Here is a 22,236-nt window from a genome sequence, read left to right as displayed (position 1 = left end):
TGAAAAAATGCCTTATTAGTTACAAAGGTACCTGTGCAAATACAGGCACGGTTTCATCTTAACCCCTGAAAAAGAAAAAGTGACCTTTGGGGCGATTGGTTACACCCTGGGTATTCTGGCTGGACACAGAGACTAAGGGGAGACTTAGTTTCCCTCCTTCTTCCTCCCTTCACCTAGCTCCTTCTAGGTAATTCCTGGGCATGGAGAGGTTCTAAATATGGCTGGAGAATTCACATTTCCCCCCATGTAAGCCTGAGTGATTTATAAAGAAATAAAACTCACTGCCTTAGTTTCGTGAGCCTCACGTTAGCTTAGCTCACCAAACCAGTCTGGTTCTGCACTGAACACGATGGTATACCTTAAACATAATAAAGTTACAGGTTTTTAGTGGCTTTTATTTATCTTTCTCTTTTCCCCCTTATTTGTTATTATATATACAGAAAACAAGGCAAGGCAGATGAGCTAAAATAGGGGTGGGGCTATAAATTATATGTTGTAGCCCAACAACACATGTTGACTAATGTCCCCAGGGGAAAGGCAAATAGCAAATTCGTTAAGTTCACTTTTGCTTGTACTTCTAATTCCAGAGGCTGAAATCACAGCAAGACCTTTTTCCTGAGCCATTTACATATTATTTTATTTTTTTCTTTTTGTGCCATTATTCCACGACTATTTTTGGATGACTTCTGCAAAGGTGAATAAAACATAGCCCTTACCTTCAAAGAGCTAAGTAGTAGAAAGATACAGAAGACAAAGCTGTGGACAAATACACAAATGATCACAATGCTACACAGTGTGCTGAGTGCCTTGGGAGTATAAACGAGGAATGCAAAGAATTCAGAGACACAGGAAATACTATTGGTAGAGAGCCCGGAAGGTCTTCAGGAAGAATGCAGATTTAATTGCGTATTTATTTCTGAGGGAGATTGAAAACAGCACAAAATTTCAGCAGGCGAGGCTGGAGAGGACTTCCAGTTCAGGTAGAGGTAAGTAAAAGGCAGACAGCCTGGGATCATGAGACTGACACAGGTTGCTTACAGAGAACTGGTAAACAGATCTTAATAATTTATCACATTTAAATGCCTTTAGAATCTAGGCCTGACACTTATCTACAAGCCAGTCTTTAAAATGAAAACTGTTAGCCATGTGATATTTTTAAGGCCCCAACTTGACTTGCTATTATTCTTTTAATTGTTCAGGTTCAATTATTTTTTATTTTTTTTTTAACATTTATTTTTGAGACAGAGAGAGAGAGAGGGACAGTGTGAGCAGAGAAGGGCAGAGAAAGAGGGAGATACAGAATCTGAAGCAGGATCCAAGCTCTGAGGTGTCAGCACAGAGCCCATTGCAGGGCTCGAACTCACAAGCTGTGAGGTCACGTCCCAAGCTGAAGTCAGATGGGTAACCGACTGATCCATCCAGGCGCCCCAGGTTCAGGTTTTTGTAGCTTCTACAATTTCCCATGGTATCTTTGGATAACAGTGTCTTGATGCTTCTCTTCGCCAAGAATTCAAAGCACCTTTCTCTGTCTTTCCTATCCCTGGGAAGTAGGAAGTATCAGGCAATAGAGTTTCTTTTCTTAAAGCTCAAAAAACAAAAAGATTAAAGACTTAACCCTACGTCACACAGAGCAGAGTGGGAAGAAATCCCATTCTCCTATTTCTGCTGTTCCTATTCTGTTCATTTCCTTCTACAGGCTGCATTGTCTCAGTCTCAGGTTGGACATTGTGTTATTCACATTAAAAATCTCACAACATTCCATGGCAAGATTATAATTTGGACTGGTAGCTTAGTAAATTATATTAAAGAAAACAAATCAACAACTATACTACTACTAGTAAAAAACTTATCTATGATTTTTTAGGCACTGGTTAGCTCCAGACATTGGTTCTAGTGTTGACTATAATGCAAGATGGGTGTTATGATTCCCCATGTAGAGATAAGGAACATGAAGTTTAGATACGACAATTAGTGTGCCCAGGTTCATATAACTAATAAATGGCAATGCAGTGTTCTTTCTTTATTTATTGATTTATATTTTAGAGAGAGCGTGTGCAAGTGCAGGAGAGAGGCAGAGGGAGAGAGAGAATCTTTTTTTAATGTTTATTCATTTTGAGAGGAGAAAGTTGGGGGGAGGGGCAAAGAGAGAGGGAGAGAATCCTAAGCAGGTTCTGATCTTCAGTGATGTGCCGAGCTCGGGGCTCAATCCCAAGAACTTTGAGATCATGACTTGAGCTGAAATCAAGAGTCAGATGTTCAACCAACTGAGCCACCTGGGTGCTCTGGCAATGCAGTGTTCTAGCCCAATTCTACATCATGTAAAAACCATAATCTTTGGGGTGCCTGGGTGGCTTGGGAGTCCCACTTCAGCTCAGGTCATAGTCTTGCGTTTGTGAGTTGGAGCTCCACATCGGGCTCTGTGCTGACAGCTCAGACCCTGGAGCCTGCTTTGCATTCTGTGTCTCTCCGTCTCTTGGCCCCTCCCATGCTCGTGCTCTGTCTCTCTCTGTCTCTCAATAATAAATAAATGTTAAAAAGAAAATTTAAAAAAACGATAATATTTTCATTGTGAATTACTGTTTTCCTAAAGTAGTGACTCTTTAACATTTTTATTTTTTATTTTTGAAATACATAGACATTTGAGAATCTGATAAAGTATAGACACACATATGCACACAAATACTTGCATATTTTTGGGGGGAGATTCACAGACTTTTTCATGTCTATCCATGACCTTGAAGGAGCTCATGGATCCCATGTTATGAATCCCAGCTCTGAAGATACCATTGAACTGTAAGATATCACAGTGTGTGGTTAAGAGCATGAACTCTGGGCTCAAATCCCAGGCCTAGCAGTAGATGACTTCAGTAAATTTAATTAAGCTCTCTGTGCCTTAGTTTTCTTATATATAAAAATGGAGCTGATAACATTGATACTTAAAAAAAAATTAAATGTTGGAGTGCCTGATTGGTTAAGTGTCCCACTCTTGATTTTAGCTCAAGTCATGATCTCATGGTTAATGGGATTGGGCTCTGCTCTGACAGCATGGACCCTGCTTGGGGTTCTCTCTCTCTCTCTTTCTCTCTCTCTCTCTCTCTCTCTCTGTCATTCCCCCACTTGCATGCATGTGCTCTCTCAAAATAAATAAATAAATAACTTAAAAAATTAAATGTTAATATAAGTAAATCATTTAGAATGCTGCCATGTTTTATTGTAAGTTTTATTATTAAATGTTAGCAAATATATGTATATTTGGACTGGATTATTTTATAATGATATTATTTCTTTCTTCACTCCCCCCACCACTGGAAAAAAGAGACTTGCGAACTCATTCTGAAACCAAAAGTCTTGAGATCTATCTATCTGAGAGCTATGACTAATCAGTGTATTTGTATGACTGAATGAGTCATCTATATACCCCCAACTTAGTGGCTTTGTTGATCATTCACTTAAGGGTTTTGCTCTATAGATCTGGCCTGAATTTAAGATTGTCACCAGATACAGTCAATGCTTTCTTATTTTACTGTAGACGTAAAAGGTACATTTTCATCTTAAAAAGTCAATATGCCTTTGAGCTAGCAAAGACAACTAGTAACATTAAAAACTATTGGAAATGAAGTTTTGATTTCTTTTTCCCTTTTACACAATGTTAAACATAAACTAAAGCAACATAGAATTATATTTTCTCATGAATAAAACTAAAAAGCATGTGAAAATGTGTCTTACTTCCAAGTAAGGAGAATGAGGAGACACATGGAGATAGGGAAAGCAAAAGGAAAAGAATGTTCGTGGCCTCTGTTACCCACATAGGGAGACCACTTTGTTTCAGGTATGGACATTAGCAATATATAATGAAACGCAAGGATGTGGGTTTTTTTCTTTTCTTTTTTTTAATTTCTCTGCTATGCTGTTAAAGATTTTAGTGTTATGTTACTTGGAAACATAATCTTATTTTAGCGATGGTGTGGTTACTTATTTGTCTCACAGACAAAGTCATTTCCTTTGGGCTTAGCCCTCTTCTACCCTAAAGGGTAAGCTGTGGAGACTGATAGATTAAGAGCATGTGATAGAAAATTGCTCTCCTTTTGACCACTTCTTTCACTTTCAAATACGAGTTTATTTTAGAAAGCTGAGAATTCAAATCTATGTCAGAGATTGCTTTGAAATATCATCTTTAAACCTAAGGATATATATTAGATACATTCATTGTTGAGGCTGCTGGGTGACCACCAAGGAAAAACTGAAGCTAGAGTCTTAACTCACATCATTCAACCATAAAAGCACTAAATGAAGATACAGATAAATATTCATATACGTGTAGAAATGAGAGACTTTGAAATATGGCATCAAGGAATTTAGAAATCAAAATGATTGATGGACTTAATCATAAAAAGTTAAAGCTTCTGCCCCTTAAAACATAAAACATAAAGTCAGATTGCACACATTTTCCATAGATGTAACATAGATGGGTATTTTCACAAAGCGAGAAGAAAAGATGAACACCTGAAAAGACAGATGATCAGAGAATTTGAACTAGTAATTTCCAGAGAAGATGTAAAAAAGGCTGCTATATTCCTACTCTATGGAAGAATGCATTGGCACACAGCACAAATTATCGATAATAAAAATGCAATTTAAAACATTTGGGTACCACATTTGCCTGTTAAACTGGTAAAAATTAAAAAAAAAACGAAAAGAGTACTCTGTTGGAAATTCTGATGTGTTGACAGTTATTTCAAACTGTTCCTATCTTTCTGGAAGGCAATACATGTAAGGGTTATTAAATTATGCATGATCTTTGACTCAACAGATCATTTCTCGGAATTAAAAAAATTGTGGAGGTGCATAAAAATTTAGCCATAAGGAGTTCCATTGCCTTATCATTCCGTGACAAAGAAAAGTTGAAAGTAATCTAAATGCCCCCAAATAAGGAATTAAGTCCCTTAGTTCCTCATTGCTACTGTAACAAATTACCACAAACTTAGGGGCTAAAAAAAACAATAGTGTATTATTTTACGGTTGTGTAGGTCACAAGTTTGATGTGGGTCCCGCTGGGCTAAAATCCAGGTGCAGCAAGGTTGCATTCCTTTCTGGAACCTCTAGATGAGCATCCATTTTCTCACCTTTTCTAGCTTCTAGAGGACACCTGTGGATCTTGGCTTGCAGCCCCCTTCCCGTTTCAAAGCCAGCAATGCCTGGGGGAGTCTTTTCTCACAGTGCATCACTTCTACATGGACTCTTCTGGACCAGTTGCCTCCACTTTGAAAGATGCCTGTGATTACATTGGGCCCACCCAGGTCGTCTCCCTATTTTAGGGTTGAGCTGATTAGCAACCTTGATCCCACTTGCAACCTCAATCCCCCTTTGCATTGTATACATGTTCACAGGCTCCAGGGATTGGGATGTGGGCATCTTTAGGAGGGTGGGGAGCGTTATTCTGCATGCCATAGTTTGTAAGTTATAATTCATCCCTACAACCGTTCTGTGCAACTATTAAATAACATGCAAAGTGATCATAAAATGTTGCTGTATCAAACAACTCTGTGGTGTCACCACAGATCCTCTTGCCTTGTGTCAGTTTGTGGATGTCAGCCACTTGTTCTTCAGCTACCCTGTGGAGACCCATTCTGTATGGTCTGGGACTGTCTTCACTGGGCACCACCTGACAGCACCTTGCCTCATGCCTGCTTTTGTTTCTTATGACTGGGCTCTGCCTCTGCTGCTGAGACTAGGATGCAGCATGACCCAGAAATACAGGGAGTTTAAGCCTTTTTGGGAAATCCATTGAATAGCAGGAGATGGAATCTAGCAGATGAATTCTCTTCTCCTCCTTCCTCCCATAGGGTATTCTTTGAAGCAGTAATTCTTACAGCTCTTGAAAGACTGAGCAATCAGTTGTTCTTGTTGCCGAGATGTTTTCTGCCCAGCTCTGTGCCCTTGGACTGGTACTTCTCCTCAATACTCCTTTTCTCCCTCCACACACCCCCCACCCCCTCATCAAGTATTCTGATCTCTAAGAAAATGGTAGCACATCATCTCTCCTCCCTGGGAGCTCTGGCCAAGAGAGCTGAGAGTGGTACCAGGAGTGGGGAGTGGCCTTGTAAACTGGACCATCACAAAATAGGATTGGGTTTTCACATATTTATCTCAATGGTGTATGTAAATGTTAAGACAAGGTTTACAATGAAAATACTGTTTATATAATTCATGTAAGCACACATTGATTAACCCCTCATGTATCTGTTGAAAACTTTCTGTTAGACTGTGTTCTGAGCTCCAAAAATGCAATGAATGAAGACATGTTCTCTGCACTCAGGAACTTAGCCATCCCGATGGGGACCTCTCCTCACATCACATACCTTCTCTCATAGTCCTTCAGTTCCTTCCATGTACCCAACCATTTAGCCATCCATTCATCTGTCCATTATCCATCCATCCACCTGTTTAATGAGGGAACTGTGTTCCAGGAATTGGAGTAGGCATGCAAAGTGCATTTTGCCTTAGTTAGCATGGTAGGATAAATATGGCACTTCCTGGGTATTTGAGGTGATGTGGGCTAATTTTCCTGACATATGGGATTGATACAGAATATGATTTTAATACATACATTCAATACATATTTAATTGTTTCCTAAATTCTGGGCACTGTGCTAGTTGTGTGATAAATGCTGCCCCTCATGACCTTGATTTCTCAGGTAACTAAAAGTAGCTCAGTGTTTCAGGAACCTGAGTGTGGGAAGTAGTGGAAGATGAGGGTAGAGAGTTGGGAACTTTATGGAGCAACCTTAGACCATGGTAAATAAGTATGTGGACTAGGCCAGTGACAATGGCAAGTCAGCAAAGGGTTTTAATCAGGAGAGGCTCAGGATTCTGTCCTCATTCAAGTGAGGCCACTCTGGCACCACTGTGGGTAGTGGCAGTTCCAGAATGTTTGTATATAACAAGATTAGTAAACAGCAATTTGTCAGAAGGTGGGGATTTGGAAGTTGTCTTGGAATGCTGTTTGCCTAGCAAGACCTAATTTTTACCTAGAATGAATGCTCACTGAGGAGAGATTGCTAAATGGGAGAAGATAGTCACAAATTCATGTTTGGGGTGTGAGGCTGACTGCTTCCAGCGATGGGGGAAGGAAGGAGGGAGTCAACAGACAGGGAGACTAGTTAGGAAATTGTTGTCTAGGTCAGAATTGACACTGTGGGGATGGAATGGAGGGACAGATAAAGGGGATTAAAATTAGTTTATTTAGTGATAAGGGGTGCCTGGGTGGCTCAGTCAGTTAAACATCAGCTCTTGATTTCTGCTCAGATTGTGATCTCACAGTTGTGAGATCAAGCCTCGTGTCGGGCTCTGTGCTGACAGTGTGGAGACTGCTTGGGATTCTGTCTTCTTCTCTGTCTGCCCCTCCCCAGCTTGCACTCTCTCTGTCTCTCTCAAAATAAATAAACTTAAAAAAATTAGTTTATTTAATGGTAATGAGTTTTCCACAAAGGGCCAGGGCAGAGAGGCTGGGCTGGAGAGCAGCAGTACAATGGGCACTTGCCCTTGTACCCCCGTACCCCTGCAGTTCGGGGTTTGGGCGCCGCCATCCCCTGCCTCCCACCGAAGACGGATGTGTGGGAACAGGATTTCCCCAAAGTGGGGCAGGTGGGAGAGGGATAACTGTAACTTCTTTGATTTCTGAACGTTGTCATGAGAAGAGACTTTTAGGAGGTACCCACCACAACTTTCTGGCTGTTAATTCTGTCAGTTAGATGTGGTCTAGGGCTACAGGTTTCTACGTCATGGGTTTTCTAGGTAATGAAGCTAACAGACATCCCTCCCCCTGTTCCCCAACCCCCAGCTCTGTGTCTCATGTGACCCTGCTAGATCAGTAACATCAGTAACCACCTTACTGCCATTTTATCTACTACTACCACTGGGACCGCCCCCCCCCCCCATTTCATTTCTTTCTTTTTAAAAACCCCTTTACTGAGGTATCTAATTTATATACCCACTTAAAGTATACAATTCATGTTGTCACAAAGGGCAAGCTCTCATTTTTTTTTATGGCTGAGTAATATTCCACTGTATGTATATGTGTATATACATATATACATATATATATATATATATATATATATATATATATATATGCTACATCTTCTTTATCTCAAACAAACATACAAAAAACAAAAAAAGAATCATAAATACGGAGAACACACTGATGGCTTCCAGAAGGGAGGGAATTGGGAAGATGTGTGAAATAGGCAAAGGGGATTAAGAGGTACAAACTTCTAATTATAAAACACATAAGTCATGGGGATGAAAATTACAGCATGGAGAATACAGTCAGTAGTATTATAATAATGTTGTTTAGTGACAGATGGTAATTACACTTATCCTGGTGAACATAATGTACAGGCTTGTCAGACCATCATGTTGCACACCTGAAACTAATATAACATTGTATGCTGACTATACTTCAATAAAAAATGTATAGTTCAATGGTTTTTGATATATAGCTATTAATTTTTAAAATTGTGATAAAATATACATAACACAAAGTTTGCATTTTAACCATTTTAAGTGCACAGTTCAGTGGCATTAATTATATTCATAATGTTGTGTCCTATCTATTTCCAAAATTTTTTAGTTGCTTTCAACAGAAACTGCAGGTCAGCTGAGAAGGCTGAGATCTGAGGGTTGATAGATACTTCCAAGGAGAGCTGGGGCTTGCTTGCCTGGAGTAAAGCATGATAGGAAGAGGTACTGGACATCATAGAAGGTGATCAGAAGAATTCAGGCAAATTTTAACATGAGTTGCTTAAGGGCTATGTGCCAGTTAGCGGACAGATAGAGAGCCCTTTGGAACTATAGACACAAGGAGAGTTTGCACTAGCTAGCAGGTTTTCTTTGTGGACCTCACCATGAGAGATCTAAGAGGTAAGGCAGAAGACTGGGGAGAACCCCTCTTTGATGCCAGGAGCAGAGCAGTCACCACTGGTGGGAGGGGGGCAGGCAGGGCGCAAAACTTCACCAGGATGCTTTACTCCTATTTTCTTCACAAACACCCTAAGCTGCTGAGGAAAGTTCAGCAAATACTAACCCTCGGGGCACCGGTGAAGACACACTGTAGCCCTGAGAAGGGAAGGGATAAAAACCAACACTCTATTTCTATTTCTTGGGAAGAGACAAGAAAAAAGTTGTCTGCCACTAGGGGAGGGATAGGATCACTGACATGGCCCCACACCTGAGACCAAGGTATATCATGTCTGCCTAAGATAGGGGCTGAATATGGACATGAGAAAGTGTCTCCCCACTTCCCACCTTCAGGACATCAAGAACTGAGTAAAAAATAATAGCAGTCTACTACTGAGGGGAGGGGAGGAGACAAAAGTGAGGACAGAGAATCTCACTAAGGTTCAGGCTAAGGCTAAGGTGGAACAGAACATTGAGAAACACACTCTGGTAACCCAATCCCAGCCATAACACAAGGTAATGCCAGAGGAATTTAAAGCCTGAGGAGTACCAATGGTAACTAGCAACAATAAATACAAACCCAGGTTAACTCCTGACTAGATTGATTCATTTCCTCACAGTAAATGCCTAGAAAAGGAAGAGTTATCCACATATCCAGACATGAAACTATTTACCTCAATGTCTTCTGTCTTGAAAATTATGACACTCACAAAGAAGCAAAGAAAAACATCACATGGTCAAGAGACAAAGCAATCAGTAGACTTGAACTCAGATATGCCTCAAATGTTAGATTATCATAAAAAGAACTTCAGTAATTATGATGACTATGTTAAAGTCTAGCAGAAAAGATGGATGACAGGCATGGCCATATGAAGGATATCAGCAGAGACAGAGAAAGTACAAGAAAGGACCAAATAGAAAGGCTAGCGATGAAAATCATGTTGAAAGACTAAAAACTTGGATGACTCATTAGGAGACTTTATTCAATAGGAAACATAAAGATAGGTCAGTAGAAATTGTCCAAACACAAGTACAAAGACTAGAAAGGAAGGAAGGAAGGAAGGAAGGAAGGAAGGAAGAAGGAAGGAAGGAATGGAGAGAGAGAGAGGAGGGAAGGAAGGAAGGAAAGAAGAAAGAAAGAAAGACATAAAGGAAGAAAGAAAGAAAAAACAAAGAAAAGAAGGAAGGAAGAAGGAAAGAAACCCAGAGGAGTTCATCTAAGAGTTGTGTGACACACTGAACTAACCATCAAGTAATTGGAATCCCAATAAGAAAAGAGGGACAAGGTGGCAGAAGAAATACTTAAAGAAATAATAGAGTGAGCCTTTTATCCCTCCTGAAAGAATGGAAGACTTTGCACTTTTCTTCGTTAGACTGAGATGACATTTGCAGTCTGATTCTTTCACTAATCTGGGCTACTTGGACGTAGTTGCCTCTTCAATTCTAGGAACTGAAGCGCTGGCAAAGAAGCACGGATGTCATGTGTTACCCCCGACACAGTGGGCACTCAGCAAATGTTAGCATTCCTTCCATATCTACCTAAAGTCTCCTCCAGATTACAGTCTTTGCCAGACGCAGCCCTGGCATTATAGCTGATTTCCTTTTTGTTAGGCCTGGGGGTGGGGGAGTGAGTGGAGATGGAAGAGAAAAGATCCACTCAGAGTGAGTCAGAGCCAGGATGGGCTGGAGCTGCCTGAGGCTTGTTTCCCAGGAGTGTAGGAGGTTAAACCTTTATTTATTTAAAAAAAATTTTTTTAGGGATGCTTGAGTGGCTCAGTCAATTAAGCATCTGACTTCGGCTCATGATCTCATGGTTCGTGAGTTTGAGCCCCGCGTAGGGCTCTGGGCTGACAGCTCAGAGCCTGGTGCTTGCTTCAGATTCTGTGTCTCCCTCTGTCTGCCCTCCACTGCTTGCACTCTGTCTCTCACATTGTCTCAAAAATAAATAAGCATTAGAAAATTTTTTTAAATAAAAAAATACATAAGTTAAAAAAATTTTAAGTTTATTTATTTTGAGAGAGACAGAGAGAACAAGCAGAGGACAGGCAGAGAGAGAGAGAGAGAGAGAATCCCAAGCAGCCTCCACACTGTCAGCACAGAACCCAATGTGGGGCTCGAACTCGCAAAGTGAGATCATGACCTGAGCAGAAATCAAGAGTCAGATGCTTAACCAACTGAGCCACCCAGGCACCCTGGAGATTAGACCTTTAGAATCCCTCTCCTCAGCTTCTCTCAGCATCTGGAGACTAGGGACTTGAACTCAAGGCCACACACTTCTGCAGTATACCCTTGGCCAAAACAGATAGTGCTTCTCATTCCTCTGAGACCTAATTCAGTCTTTCCTCTGCCTCACAACAACCAAGTGCTATTTTGTTGTTGTTGTTAAAACATATACTTTAGTATATGATGGTATAAGACATAAATAAACCTACTTTTCAAAAGTCCTTGAATTGGCAAAATTTGATAATTAACTGGTGAAGGGGGCTGGATGATAGATATGTTCATATATGATGGGTTCACATATTATTCTCCATACTTTTGGACATTTAAAAATAGAGTCCTTGTTGGCTTTCCTTTGTTGTCTGTATTGAATTTTACCTTTGACAGAAGAGTGATCTTGTAATATATTCTTACCACTCATAGGGAGAGGTATCCTTGAACTTGGCCAGTTTACTAACTATCACATATGAACACTGCAAAAGGATTTGGCTAATTACAATGAGTTACAATGTAAAAAAAGTATTTAAACTTCATTTTAGTATATTTGAATGCTTATTCTATTTTTATTTGGGCTTTTTTTTTTTTTTAGTTAAGTAGACTCCACGCCCAATGTGGGATTTGAACTCATGACCCTGAGAGCAAGAATCTTGTGCTCTACAGGGGTGCCTGGTTGGCTTAGTCAGTTAAGCATCTGACTTCGACTCCGGTTTGTGAGTTGGAGCCCCACATAGGGCTCTGTGCTGACAGCTCAGAGCCTGGAAACTGCTTCAGATTCTGTGTCTCCCTCTCCTTGCCCCTCCCCTGCTCACGCTGTCTTTCTCGTCTCGTCTCTCAAAAAATAAATAAACGTTAAAAAAATTTTTTTAAAAAAGAATCTGTACTCTACAGACTAAGCCAGCCAGTTGTCCATGTTTGGGCTTTTTTGAGTTATTTTACTGATAGTCTGTGAGATAGATGATTTTTGGGGGGGAGGGTCTGGGTGAATCTGAAGGAATGTAGAGGTTTTTTGTTTTGTTTTGTTTTTGTTTTTTACTTTTTACAGCATTCACAGATTGAAGCATAGATGTAGTTTTGTGGTTGTATACTGAACCACTTGAAAGCACAGCTTCTGGGAGTGGTAGCTCCCCAGCTCTGTGAGTTCGACACATCCCATCCTAGTAGAGTAAATGGTTTTCAGAAGCTGGAAACCACATCTTATGTTGTGGGAAAATAGAGCTAATTATTGGGGAGCTCCTGTGGGCACCAAGCAATTTGGGTTATGGTTTTTTCTTTGTCTACCAGGCCACTTTGTTTGATTAATTATCTCTCAAGAGGTAGTTGAGGGTAAATGGAAGATGAGACCTTCTTAACTGACACCTGGAAAGGGATGTGGTGGGGTCCCAGGGTGCCCTGGGCAGTGGGATGTCGGGTGAGGTGTAGAGGGACGCTGTGAATTGCAAGAGTGTGTGTGTATGTGTGTGCAGTAAGCTGACCATGTATTAACGCAAAAGCTTGATTAAGAAGTCTTAAGTTAGAATGAAAACTTTGAACTAACCTGAGAAAATAATGAATGGGGTAGTTTTACTAAGATGTTCAGTAGGCACATCTCCAAAGCGGCACTATTCTTTAAGAGTAAGATGAACAGCAGTTATCATATGGCTGACCTGTAGGAAAGAGCTTGTCTTTAATAATAGCTACTATACATGCTGCTGTGATTATCTCTTGCAATTTTCTCAACTATCCACTTTACACATGGGGGAATCTGTTCCCTAATAAGGGACTTATTATTATTATTATTCCCTAATAAGGTGAAGGAACTTGACACAGCTGGTTAATTGTGTGCCTAGAATGCGAATCCGGACAGACCCCAGAGCCCATTCTCTTATCCACTGTGCAACAGCAGTGTCTCTGCATAAGCATCTGTGCAATAGAGAGGAGTGTGCATAGGTGACGTATATGTGACAATAAAGTTTGTGCAAAGGTGATGTCTGTGCAAGAGCGCTTGTCTGTACAAAAGTGATGTCTGAGACTATCTCCCTGAAATGAGAGAGCTGGTCAACTTAAGTTAGCCATGTTTACAGTGGCGGGGAGAGCAGCAAAAAATCTGGATTCTAGCCCTGACTCTCCCTGTCCCCGTGGATTGCCCCCACAGTAATGCATTTATCTTACCTGGCAGCTCCAATTTCTATCTCTTAGGTAGGCGTATACTCACCCTTGGAGGACTTGTACTACCTCTGAGGCTAAGCGAATGCCTTGCAAAATTAACTTGCAGAATATAGTTTTGGGCAAATATACACTAGTCTACATTTTCTTTGTGACTTTGTCCTGGGCAAAGTGAGGGAACATCTGAGGAAGTGTGGAGGGGACCCTGCAGTCCAGGGGACAGGGAGGAACCTCTGGAGGGAGTGGCTGAGCACGTGCCTGAGGGGGACGTGTCTGCCTTTTGTGGAAACTGGCCAGTAGACTGGCAGTTAGGGGAGTTTCCTGCAGAGTGACTTGATTCCAGGGCTTGATTACAGCTGAGTGACAGCATGTTGACGGAGATTTTGAGGCAGTGGTAATGGCGGATGTCTCGGGGTGATGGAGACACCTGGTGTTTGTTTTGAGGAAGACACAGAACTTTTCAGTGCTTTGAATTCAAGTGTCTTTGTGGGGGGTGGGGGTGGGGAGCATTCCAAGGCCTGCCATCCCAGTTTCCTTCTTGGAACCTCAGGGCTCCAGGGAACAATTGGAAAAGTTGTGATCTATACTCAGCCTCCTTAACTGGTGGATTCTGGGCTTTCATGTTTGAAGTGACTGTGAGGCACGGGGATGGATGTGTACAGAGAGGGGCCATGGGCCTTACTGTTTCAGAGGCTCAAGGGCTAGAGACAGAGGTTTGAAGATGATGACATATCCTCCCATCATAGCCTCTATTTCCTGCAGAGGTGAGAGGGGCAGGGCAAGGCCTGAAGCAGGAGCGTTTGAAATACTAATGGTTGGTGGCACAGCTTTTTCCAGGCTTGCTGGGCTTCTCTGATAGGATTTCATGCATCCGTCCATAGGTTTATTCATTTATTCAGTAATTTGTGGGATATTTACTGACTTCCTATTATGAGAAAGATGCTATACTAACATTTTGTGGGGCCGGAGTCGGTTCTAAGGTAAATCAGCAAGAGACCCTTGCTTTGAAGGAGTTTAGTAAGGGAGATAAGGTAAAAATATCAATACACAAACTACAAGGTAGAAAATGCTAAATGCCAAAAACTGGACATCACTAAAACACTATGGGGTTCTGGAAGAGGAAGGAATCATGTGACAACTGTGAAGGTTAGGTAAGGAATCATGGAGGAGAGGGTTGGATTTAGACGTGTGGAGATTGGAGAGAGAGGGCAAAAGGGTCCTCCTGGTGAAGGAGAGCTCATGCACAAATGCAGGGAGGTGGGAAAGTGTTTTGCAAATAGCAAGCTGTTGAATTTGGCAGGAGCATGAGGTAACTGGGTGAAATTAGAAGGATTTCCTCTCAGTGCCCCCCCCCCCCTCCCCTGCCACGTTCCACACCTTTAAGAATACAGAGGAGGACATCAGGCCTAAATCTTGCCTCAATTAGTACTACTGAAAAAGGAATTAGAGGGCCACCTGGGTGGCTCAGTCAGTTGTGACTCTTGTTATCAGTTCAGGTCCTGATCTCACAGCCATGAGATGAAGCCCCACATTTGGCTCTGCTCTGGGCATGGAACCTGCTTGAGATCCTCTACTCTTTCCCCGGTCATGCTCTCTCTTACTCTCTCCCTGAAAAGAAGAAGAAGAAGGAGAAGAAGAAGAAGAAGAAGAAGAAGAAGAAGAAGGAAAAGAAGAAGAAGAAAAGGAGAAGAAGGAGAAGAAGAAGAAGGAGAAGTAGTTAGGGATGAAAGCCATGTCTGTCCTGGAGTCTTTAGGATCCTATCAAGGGGATAAGTCAGTCAAAACAACAACTTGAAGTCTGCCTTCCTTGACGGTTTCCCGAATGGATTCTGACAGCGATTCTGAAGAGGACTGGCTAAGCCACTCTCAGCACAGACACCACTGGCAAACCTGCCCTGCCAACTCTTTCTGGATGTTGAAAGTCCTAGTTTCTTAAGCTAACTCCTTTCACAAACACTAGAAACATATAACAGTAAGTGAACTGTATCTTGGAGCACTGAAACAAAAGCATTCCATTTTTGGGTCTAACACTGCCTTTATTCTGGCATGAGGAAGATCTTGGGTGTGTACCAGTTTAGAGTAAGGATGAGGAGAAACAGTATCCCCAAGATGGCTATCGCTAATGTATTTTCACAGGCTCTAGATGCTAATTTCCAGAAACTCAGTATGTATTGTATGGCAGATGTTGAGAAACTTAATCAACATCTTTCAGAAAAAAACTCATCCGGTTTGTTGCATTTAATAGTACTTCATTCCTTTATTTTTTTAAATGTTTATCTTGTGAGAGAGAGGGGGGTAGAGAGATAAAGAAAGGGAGAGGGAGAATCCCAAGCAGGCTCTGTGCTGACAGTGACATGGGGCTTGATCTCAAGAACTGTGATAGCATGACCTGAGCTAAAGTCAAGAGTTGGAGACTTAATCGACGGAGCCACCCAGGTGCTCCTAATTCCTTTATTTAAAAAATTTTTTTAAATTTCGCAGGATTTTTTATTGCAGTAAAAAAATATATGTAACATAAAATTGACCATTATAACCATTTTTAAGCATGCAGTTCAGTGGTAATAAATACATTCACATTGTTGTGCAACCTTCACAAATATCCATTTTTAGAACTTTTTCCATCCTTCCAAGTTGAAACTCCATACTCATCAAACCCTAACTCCCCATTCCTCCCTCCCCCAGTCCCTGGAAGCCACCATTCTACTTTCTGTCTCTATGAATTTGACTACTTGAGGTACGTCATGTAAGTGGAATCACAGTCTTCATTCTTTCATAACTGGCTTATTTCACTTAGCATAATGTTTTCAATGTTTATCCATTTTTGTAGCTTGCATCAGACTTTCCTTCCTCAATAATATTTCCTGATATGTATGCACCACATTTTGTTTCTCTGTTCCCCCGCTGAGGGCCGCTTGCTCTGCTTCTACCTTTTGGCTATTGTGAGTCATGCTGCTGTGAACATGAGTATGTGAATATCTGTTTGACTCCCTGCTTTCAATTCTTTATGTGTATACCCAGAAGTGAAATTACTGGGTCATACGATCATTCCATTTTTAACTTTTTGAGGAATCATCATACTGTTTTGCATACTGGCTGTACCATTTTACATTCCACCAATAGAGCCTAGGAGTTCTAATTTCTCTATGTCTTTGCCAATACTTGTTACTTTCTGCTTCTTTGATAGTAGCCATCTGAAGGGGTGTGAGGTGATATCTTAGTTTGATATTTATTTGCGTTTTGAAAACAACTTTTTAATATGAAATTTCTATAAAGAATAAGGTCATGAAACTGGCTGAATGCTTTTTTACAATATGACTCAAAAACTGTACACTCCAGGGGCGACTGGGTGGCCCAGTCGGTTGAGCATCTGACTCTTGATTTCGGCTCAGGTCGTGATCCCAGGGTCATGGGATTGAGCCCCACATCAGGCTCTTCACTGAGAATGGAGCCTGCTGAAGATTCTCTATCTCCCGTGCCCCTGTCCCCTGCTCATGTGTGCTCTCTCTCCCGCTCTCTCTCTCAAAAAAGTACATTCCAACAGATATTTTCATTAAGAATTAATCCTAAAGATTTTAAGCAAAGAAATAGCCCCTACATAGATCACACACTTCAATAAAACTGTGAAAAAAACTTTTAACCAAAAATGAGCATGCTTGATGTACTGTGTATGGCAGGTTGCTACTTATTTTCCAGTAGTCAATCTACATCTCTGTCATCAAAATTGGGCTTGAAATGATCATTTGGCCACTTAGCTAAAAGCTGTTCTTGTTAGTTGAGAGACGGAAGGAAAAGGAAAAGCATCAGACTTTCACCACCAATGGATATCCTAGTATCATCTGGCATTACTCACTCAACTCTTGATTTATTCGTGAGAAAGAAAATAATACAATAAATACTTCCTAAGCCTTAGAAATCTTGCAGTATCTTTGAGCACATTCTTTAATTCATTCAATTACAAAATTTAAGCTCTTATTAATTAACTAAACAATTAAGTTCTTATTGCCTAGCTTTCATGACCATAACATTAACCTTGGGCGTTTCTAGAATTCAATTTCCCAGACCTCCATTTCTTGGAAATTTTGATTGTCTAAAACAGAAAGGACCCAAGAATCTGTATTTTTGTTAAACACTCAAGTAACATATTACTTGTTCACCTCTGAAAATTGCTTTGATAATAGTTGCCAAAAGTATGCACATGTCTTAACTCATGGCTCAGTTAAAGAAAGGGTATTTTATTTTACTTTATTTTTAAATTTTTTTAATGTTTTACTTATTTTTGAGAGGAAGAGAGAGAGAGCAGGGGAGGGGCAGAGAGAGAGGGAGACACAGAATCCAAAGCATGCTCCAGGCTTTGAGCTGTCAGCACACAGCCCAATGCTGGGTTCAAACTCCCAGCTGTGAGATCATGACCTGAACCGAAGTCATATGCTCAACTGAGTGATCCACCCAGGTACCCCAAGAAAGGGTATTTTAGAAAGATAACAACAATTAAACATTTTAATGAGTTAAACATTTATTTTTTTAATTATGCTACTTTTTATGCTATCAAACATGCAGTTAAGACATTAGTTTTTCAAATTATCATTGAATAATTGAACATAGAGAATTAAAAATCCTGAAATGACAGGAACGTAGAGTTGGAAAAAAAGTTTAAATGCTCTGTATTTCATCTTCTGTTCACAGGATGTACCTGGTCATCTATGAATTGAAGGCTCTGATTGAGAATATTCTAAATGGCTGTGGAATGTATCACAAAATGTGATGACAATGAAAGCTACAGTGTGATCAATATTCAACAGTAACCAAAATGCGCAAAATCAAATTTGTCACCATTTTTCCTGTAGAGAAAGCAAGAGACAGGGGAAAAAAAAAGTAAATTAAAAAGTTTTAGGAAAGAAATAAAGTGTGCTACATTTAAAAAATGTTAAAAAAAAAGAAGTACATTAATGGAAAAGGTTGTGAAATCCAAAAAAATCCTGTAGGTTAGTTAATAGTGATATAACAATGTTAATTTCTTAGTTTCGAGAAGTTTGCCAGGGTTCTACAAAGTATTAACCTTAGGAAAGACTGGATAAAAGATATAGAAAATTGATACTATCTCTTAAATTCTTCTGAAAATTTAAAGTTATTCTAAAATGAAAACTTTATTGAAAAGAGATCTTTTAAACTCCCCGGGTAGTATCACTGAAGACAATACCTTCATTGCTATAAATGTGATCATTGGTTGCACAAATTGGATCCATTTCTATGGTGGAGAAAGTCAGATGATATGCATGCAGAATATAGTTTGTATGTGAAACATGATGATAACAAAGCACTTCTCAATAGGAGGGGTTTGAACATGGAACATGATTCAGAGCCTGTGCACCACTTCCGGAAGCAGCTGGGTTTGGCTACTAGGGTCTGGCCCATGTCCTCTTCCGCTATTGGGTTGCTTGACTCTTCCTACATTCTGAGTCAGTTTTGACTCAGTCTTTGGGGATGCACCCAGATCTGAGAGAGGAGATAATGGAGACTGTCTTAATAGTTCTCTGGAAGCAGAGGCCAATTTAGGGGCTTAAATGTGCAAAGATGTGTGAAAGCAAACACCTGTGAGAGAAAATGAGGGGGGGAGGTGGGAAGGTTGGACAAACCAGCCATCAGACGGCAAACTTTTTCAGAGTGAGGGGGACAGGATGGGAGATTTGATGGGAGTGTTCCAGAATGCCCTGCCCTCCAAGGAAGATATTTGGAGGCTATCCTGGAGTTTATGAGACAAACTTGGCCATCAGAGGAGCTTCTTTCTAGATGAATGGGCCCATTTTGATGGATTTCAAACTGTAAAGGTTAGTTCAGTTTCTTGCATGACTATGCTCCCTGCAGATAGAGGTCTGCAAGGGTCAGGATCATGGCCACCTCAGAGATCTAGTGTTCTGCATCTGGGCTTTGGAATTACATCATAGTGATTGCTAGTCTGTCATTAGTAATTCTCAGTTAAGTTCAATTAATTGATTTATACCTTTGCACATTATGAAGCAAAATTATAGTGAGAGCTCAAATACAAAATTAAATTTCAGAAACAAGAACTTCAGGGAAAGATACAAGTGTGGCCCCTAATTTTTTACAGGCATCTTACAGTTACTGTCTATATATGTTGTGCCTAGGTTATTGGCAACATGGATTTTGTGATCCTTTTGTGATGGTTTCTTCATACTTTTGAAGAGCAAATATTCACTATTGTGTACTTACTTCTTTTCCCTGAAGAAAGTACATATATTTCCATAAGTTTTTCCATTGTTCGCACAGATTGGATCTGATTCTCTGGTGCAATAATCTTGCTCATCTGAATATGGTCTACATTGTGGCTGTTAAACATAGAGATACAATAGAATTTATCAGGGAAAGAAACTCTAAAATTTTCTTTAATCTTCATATGAAATGCTACACATTGGGATGCCTGGTGGCTCAGTTGGTTAAGTTTCAGACTCTTGATTTCAGCTCAGGTCATGTTCAGAGCCCGTGCACCACTTCCGGAAGCAGCTCAGGATCCTCTCTCCCTCTCTTTCTGCCCCTCCCCTGCTTGCATGTGCACACTCTCTCTCCTCTCTCCCTCCAAATAAAGAAATAAACATAAAAAAGAAAGAAATGTTATGCATCAAAATTAAAAATTATAGTCTGTAGGTAGTTTTGAAAACAAACATCTATAACACTAACACCTATAAGAATGAAGACATGCCACTTAAAAAATAAGATATTAAAATGTCTTTACAAACGTGTAAACAAAGTTTACAAACTTTTTTTAAAAGGTCTTAGAACTGGCTGAATGTGGTTTTCTAATTTAGTGACCACCATCTTCACTTCCCTTCACGTCTTTCTCCTTCCAAACTCTAGAAGAAATCATGAAACTGAATTTTTCTATTTATCACTCCCCTGTCTTTCTTGATAATTTCACTATGTATGTGTGTGTCTGTGTGTGTGTTTGTGTGTGGGTGTGTATAAACATACGAATATAAACGCAATTTGTTTAGTATTGACAGTATTGGTAATTTACATAAATAAACAATATGTGTGCATGCTTATATCAGCTTAAATTTCTCTGTTTATTCATATACATAAATCTGTAGTTTAATTTTTCACCTCTATTTGATATTCCACTAAGTATATATATCATTATTTGATCCACCCTTAAAGTGCATATTTTGGTTATATATTTATTTGTGTCTTTAAAACCTTCGTTTTGCTAAAATGAACACTTCTACTGTCAACACCATTTGACCTTTCTCAGATGCTTGTATGACATATTTGTGCACATTAACTGAATTTTTGTGTAATGGGAGATGAACATGTTTGTGTTGTCTGGGTAATGGTTTTATGTGGCTGCTACATTTCTATTTCTTGACTTCAGTGCAATAATGATACTTTTTTTTTTTTTTTTTACTTTTTGAAAGATCTCCTTGTACATTTGTTTGATGAATTTTGCTATTAAAATTTATAATAAAATAAACTAATTATTTACTTTATTTTTTCCAACTTCCATCCTTTTTCACTTACTGTACTTCTGGCTTCTGGCATACGTGCCAAAGAAGTTTCTGCAACCAACAAATAGATGAAAAAATTAAAAATTAAGAAGAAGAGGAAGAGGAGAAGGGAAACGAGAAGGAGAACAAGGAAAGAAGAAGGAGAAGGTGGGAGAGGAAGATGCAGAGGAAGTGGGGTGGGGAGGAGGAAGAAGCAGAATGGTCTGTGGTAAACAGAGCCCATCTCTTAATAGCAGACACCTATGTGAATTGCTACTCAACACCCAGCAAGTAATGAGGCAAGACTTTTGTGCCATTAGCAAAATAAAAAATCCACTGAACATTATCACATTTGGAAATTGTTTGAAATCCCCAATTATTCTCACTCTTTGAAAAATAATTTGATGTATAATTTTTAATAATCCCTGACATCCTTTTTTGAAGATAGCATTGTTTTCCCCCCAAGTTTTGTAGACGACACATCCAAGACAGAGAAGACAATGCATTAGAGTATGTCACTTAAATATGAAGAAATCAGTTAGTGCTTAATTAATCAGTACTCTGACCTAAATGTGTGCATCTATCCAACAGAACACAGATGCCTTCTTCTGAAATTCATGGTCTATCCTGAGCTTTAAGAAAGATAACTTTTACCAGAGGAGTCAACATGTCTCTCCTTAAACAAAGGCCTATCTTCAGGAACTCAGTGAGTGGTCAAGAAGACAGGATATTAACCAACAGCAGACCCAGAAGAGATCATTCCTCCTCACAGTTTGTATTTATCAACCATGGAATTTGACATCCAAAAAGGGGGAAAAAAAAAAGGATTTGGGTCATGGTCTTTAGTCAGAGATGAATGAAGAGCGAACTTCTCCTGCCCATTCTAACCCATTATTCTGTCTTCACCTGTCCAAAATAGGAAGTGAGGAAAAACAATCCACTGACACAATTTTTAAAAGACATTTGTAATGTGCCTTTTATCGCTTCATCAGTTTAGATGTTTCCAAAAAGCTCCCTCATGCCTAGATTACAGCGGTTATTTCCTGCATTTTTCTAAGATATGAAATATTTCACCTCGAATTGGAAAATACACTCACCAGAATAAAGAGGAAATGCCAAGGCAATGATGAAAATAGCTTTGATCCACGATGAGAAGAGGGACATTTTATCAATTCTGTGGAAGGAAACTTTGGCAGGTTTATAACACACGGCACAGGGATAAATTTCCTATTTCCAGATAAAAGTTTCTGACTGACCCAGAAACCCCTCCCACCCCACTGAATTCCTAATTAATTAATTAATTCTTAGATTCCTAATTAAGGTAGACCATGCATTCTCATTTTCCTTTGTCCAACTCTCATATTCAGTAGGACATATATGTGAAAAAAAGGCCTTCTAGAGACATGATAGCAATCCCAAG

General features: G+C 39.9%; 2 protein-coding genes across 2 annotated transcripts in view; one reads left to right on the top strand and one right to left on the bottom strand.

The window, feature by feature from the left end:
• The window catches only part of CDC20B (cell division cycle 20B), a 92,222-nt gene extending 74,191 nt beyond the window's left edge, over window positions 1–18,031 (top strand). The window contains exon 14 of the mRNA XM_042938815.1: window positions 18,004–18,031. The gene's annotated coding sequence lies outside the window, so the exon portion shown is untranslated. The remainder of the gene's footprint in view (window positions 1–18,003) is intronic.
• Window positions 18,032–18,108: 77 nt separating this feature from the next.
• LOC122219924 (sperm-associated acrosin inhibitor-like) lies at window positions 18,109–21,980 on the bottom strand. The gene is made up of 4 exons (XM_042938801.1): window positions 21,914–21,980; window positions 20,851–20,888; window positions 19,549–19,664; window positions 18,109–18,158 (listed from the first exon to the last, which is right to left on the bottom strand). Exons 1-4 carry the CDS (start codon window positions 21,978–21,980, stop codon window positions 18,113–18,115), a joined length of 267 nt encoding a protein of 88 aa, XP_042794735.1. The 3' UTR covers window positions 18,109–18,112.
• Between the last annotated feature and the right edge of the window lie 256 nt (window positions 21,981–22,236).

The sequence above is a fragment of the Panthera leo genome, chromosome A1, assembly GCF_018350215.1.
Source record: "Panthera leo isolate Ple1 chromosome A1, P.leo_Ple1_pat1.1, whole genome shotgun sequence".
NCBI lineage: Eukaryota > Metazoa > Chordata > Mammalia > Carnivora > Felidae > Panthera > Panthera leo.
This window is presented reverse-complemented; position numbering and strand designations above follow the sequence as displayed.

What these genes read in the sequence shown, in the direction of transcription:
- LOC122219924 (XM_042938801.1), bottom strand. Translation starts at nt 21,980, where the DNA reads ATGTCCCTCTTCTCATCGTGGATCAAAGCTATTTTCATCATTGCCTTG. An exon ending in GGCATTTCCTCTTTATTCTG is followed by an intron (nt 20,889 to 21,913) that starts GTGAGTGTATTT and finishes TGTTGGTTGCAG; the next exon opens with AAACTTCTTTGGCACGTATG. An exon ending in TGCCAGAAGCCAGAAGTACA is followed by an intron (nt 19,665 to 20,850) that starts GTAAGTGAAAAA and finishes TATGTTTAACAG; the next exon opens with CCACAATGTAGACCATATTC.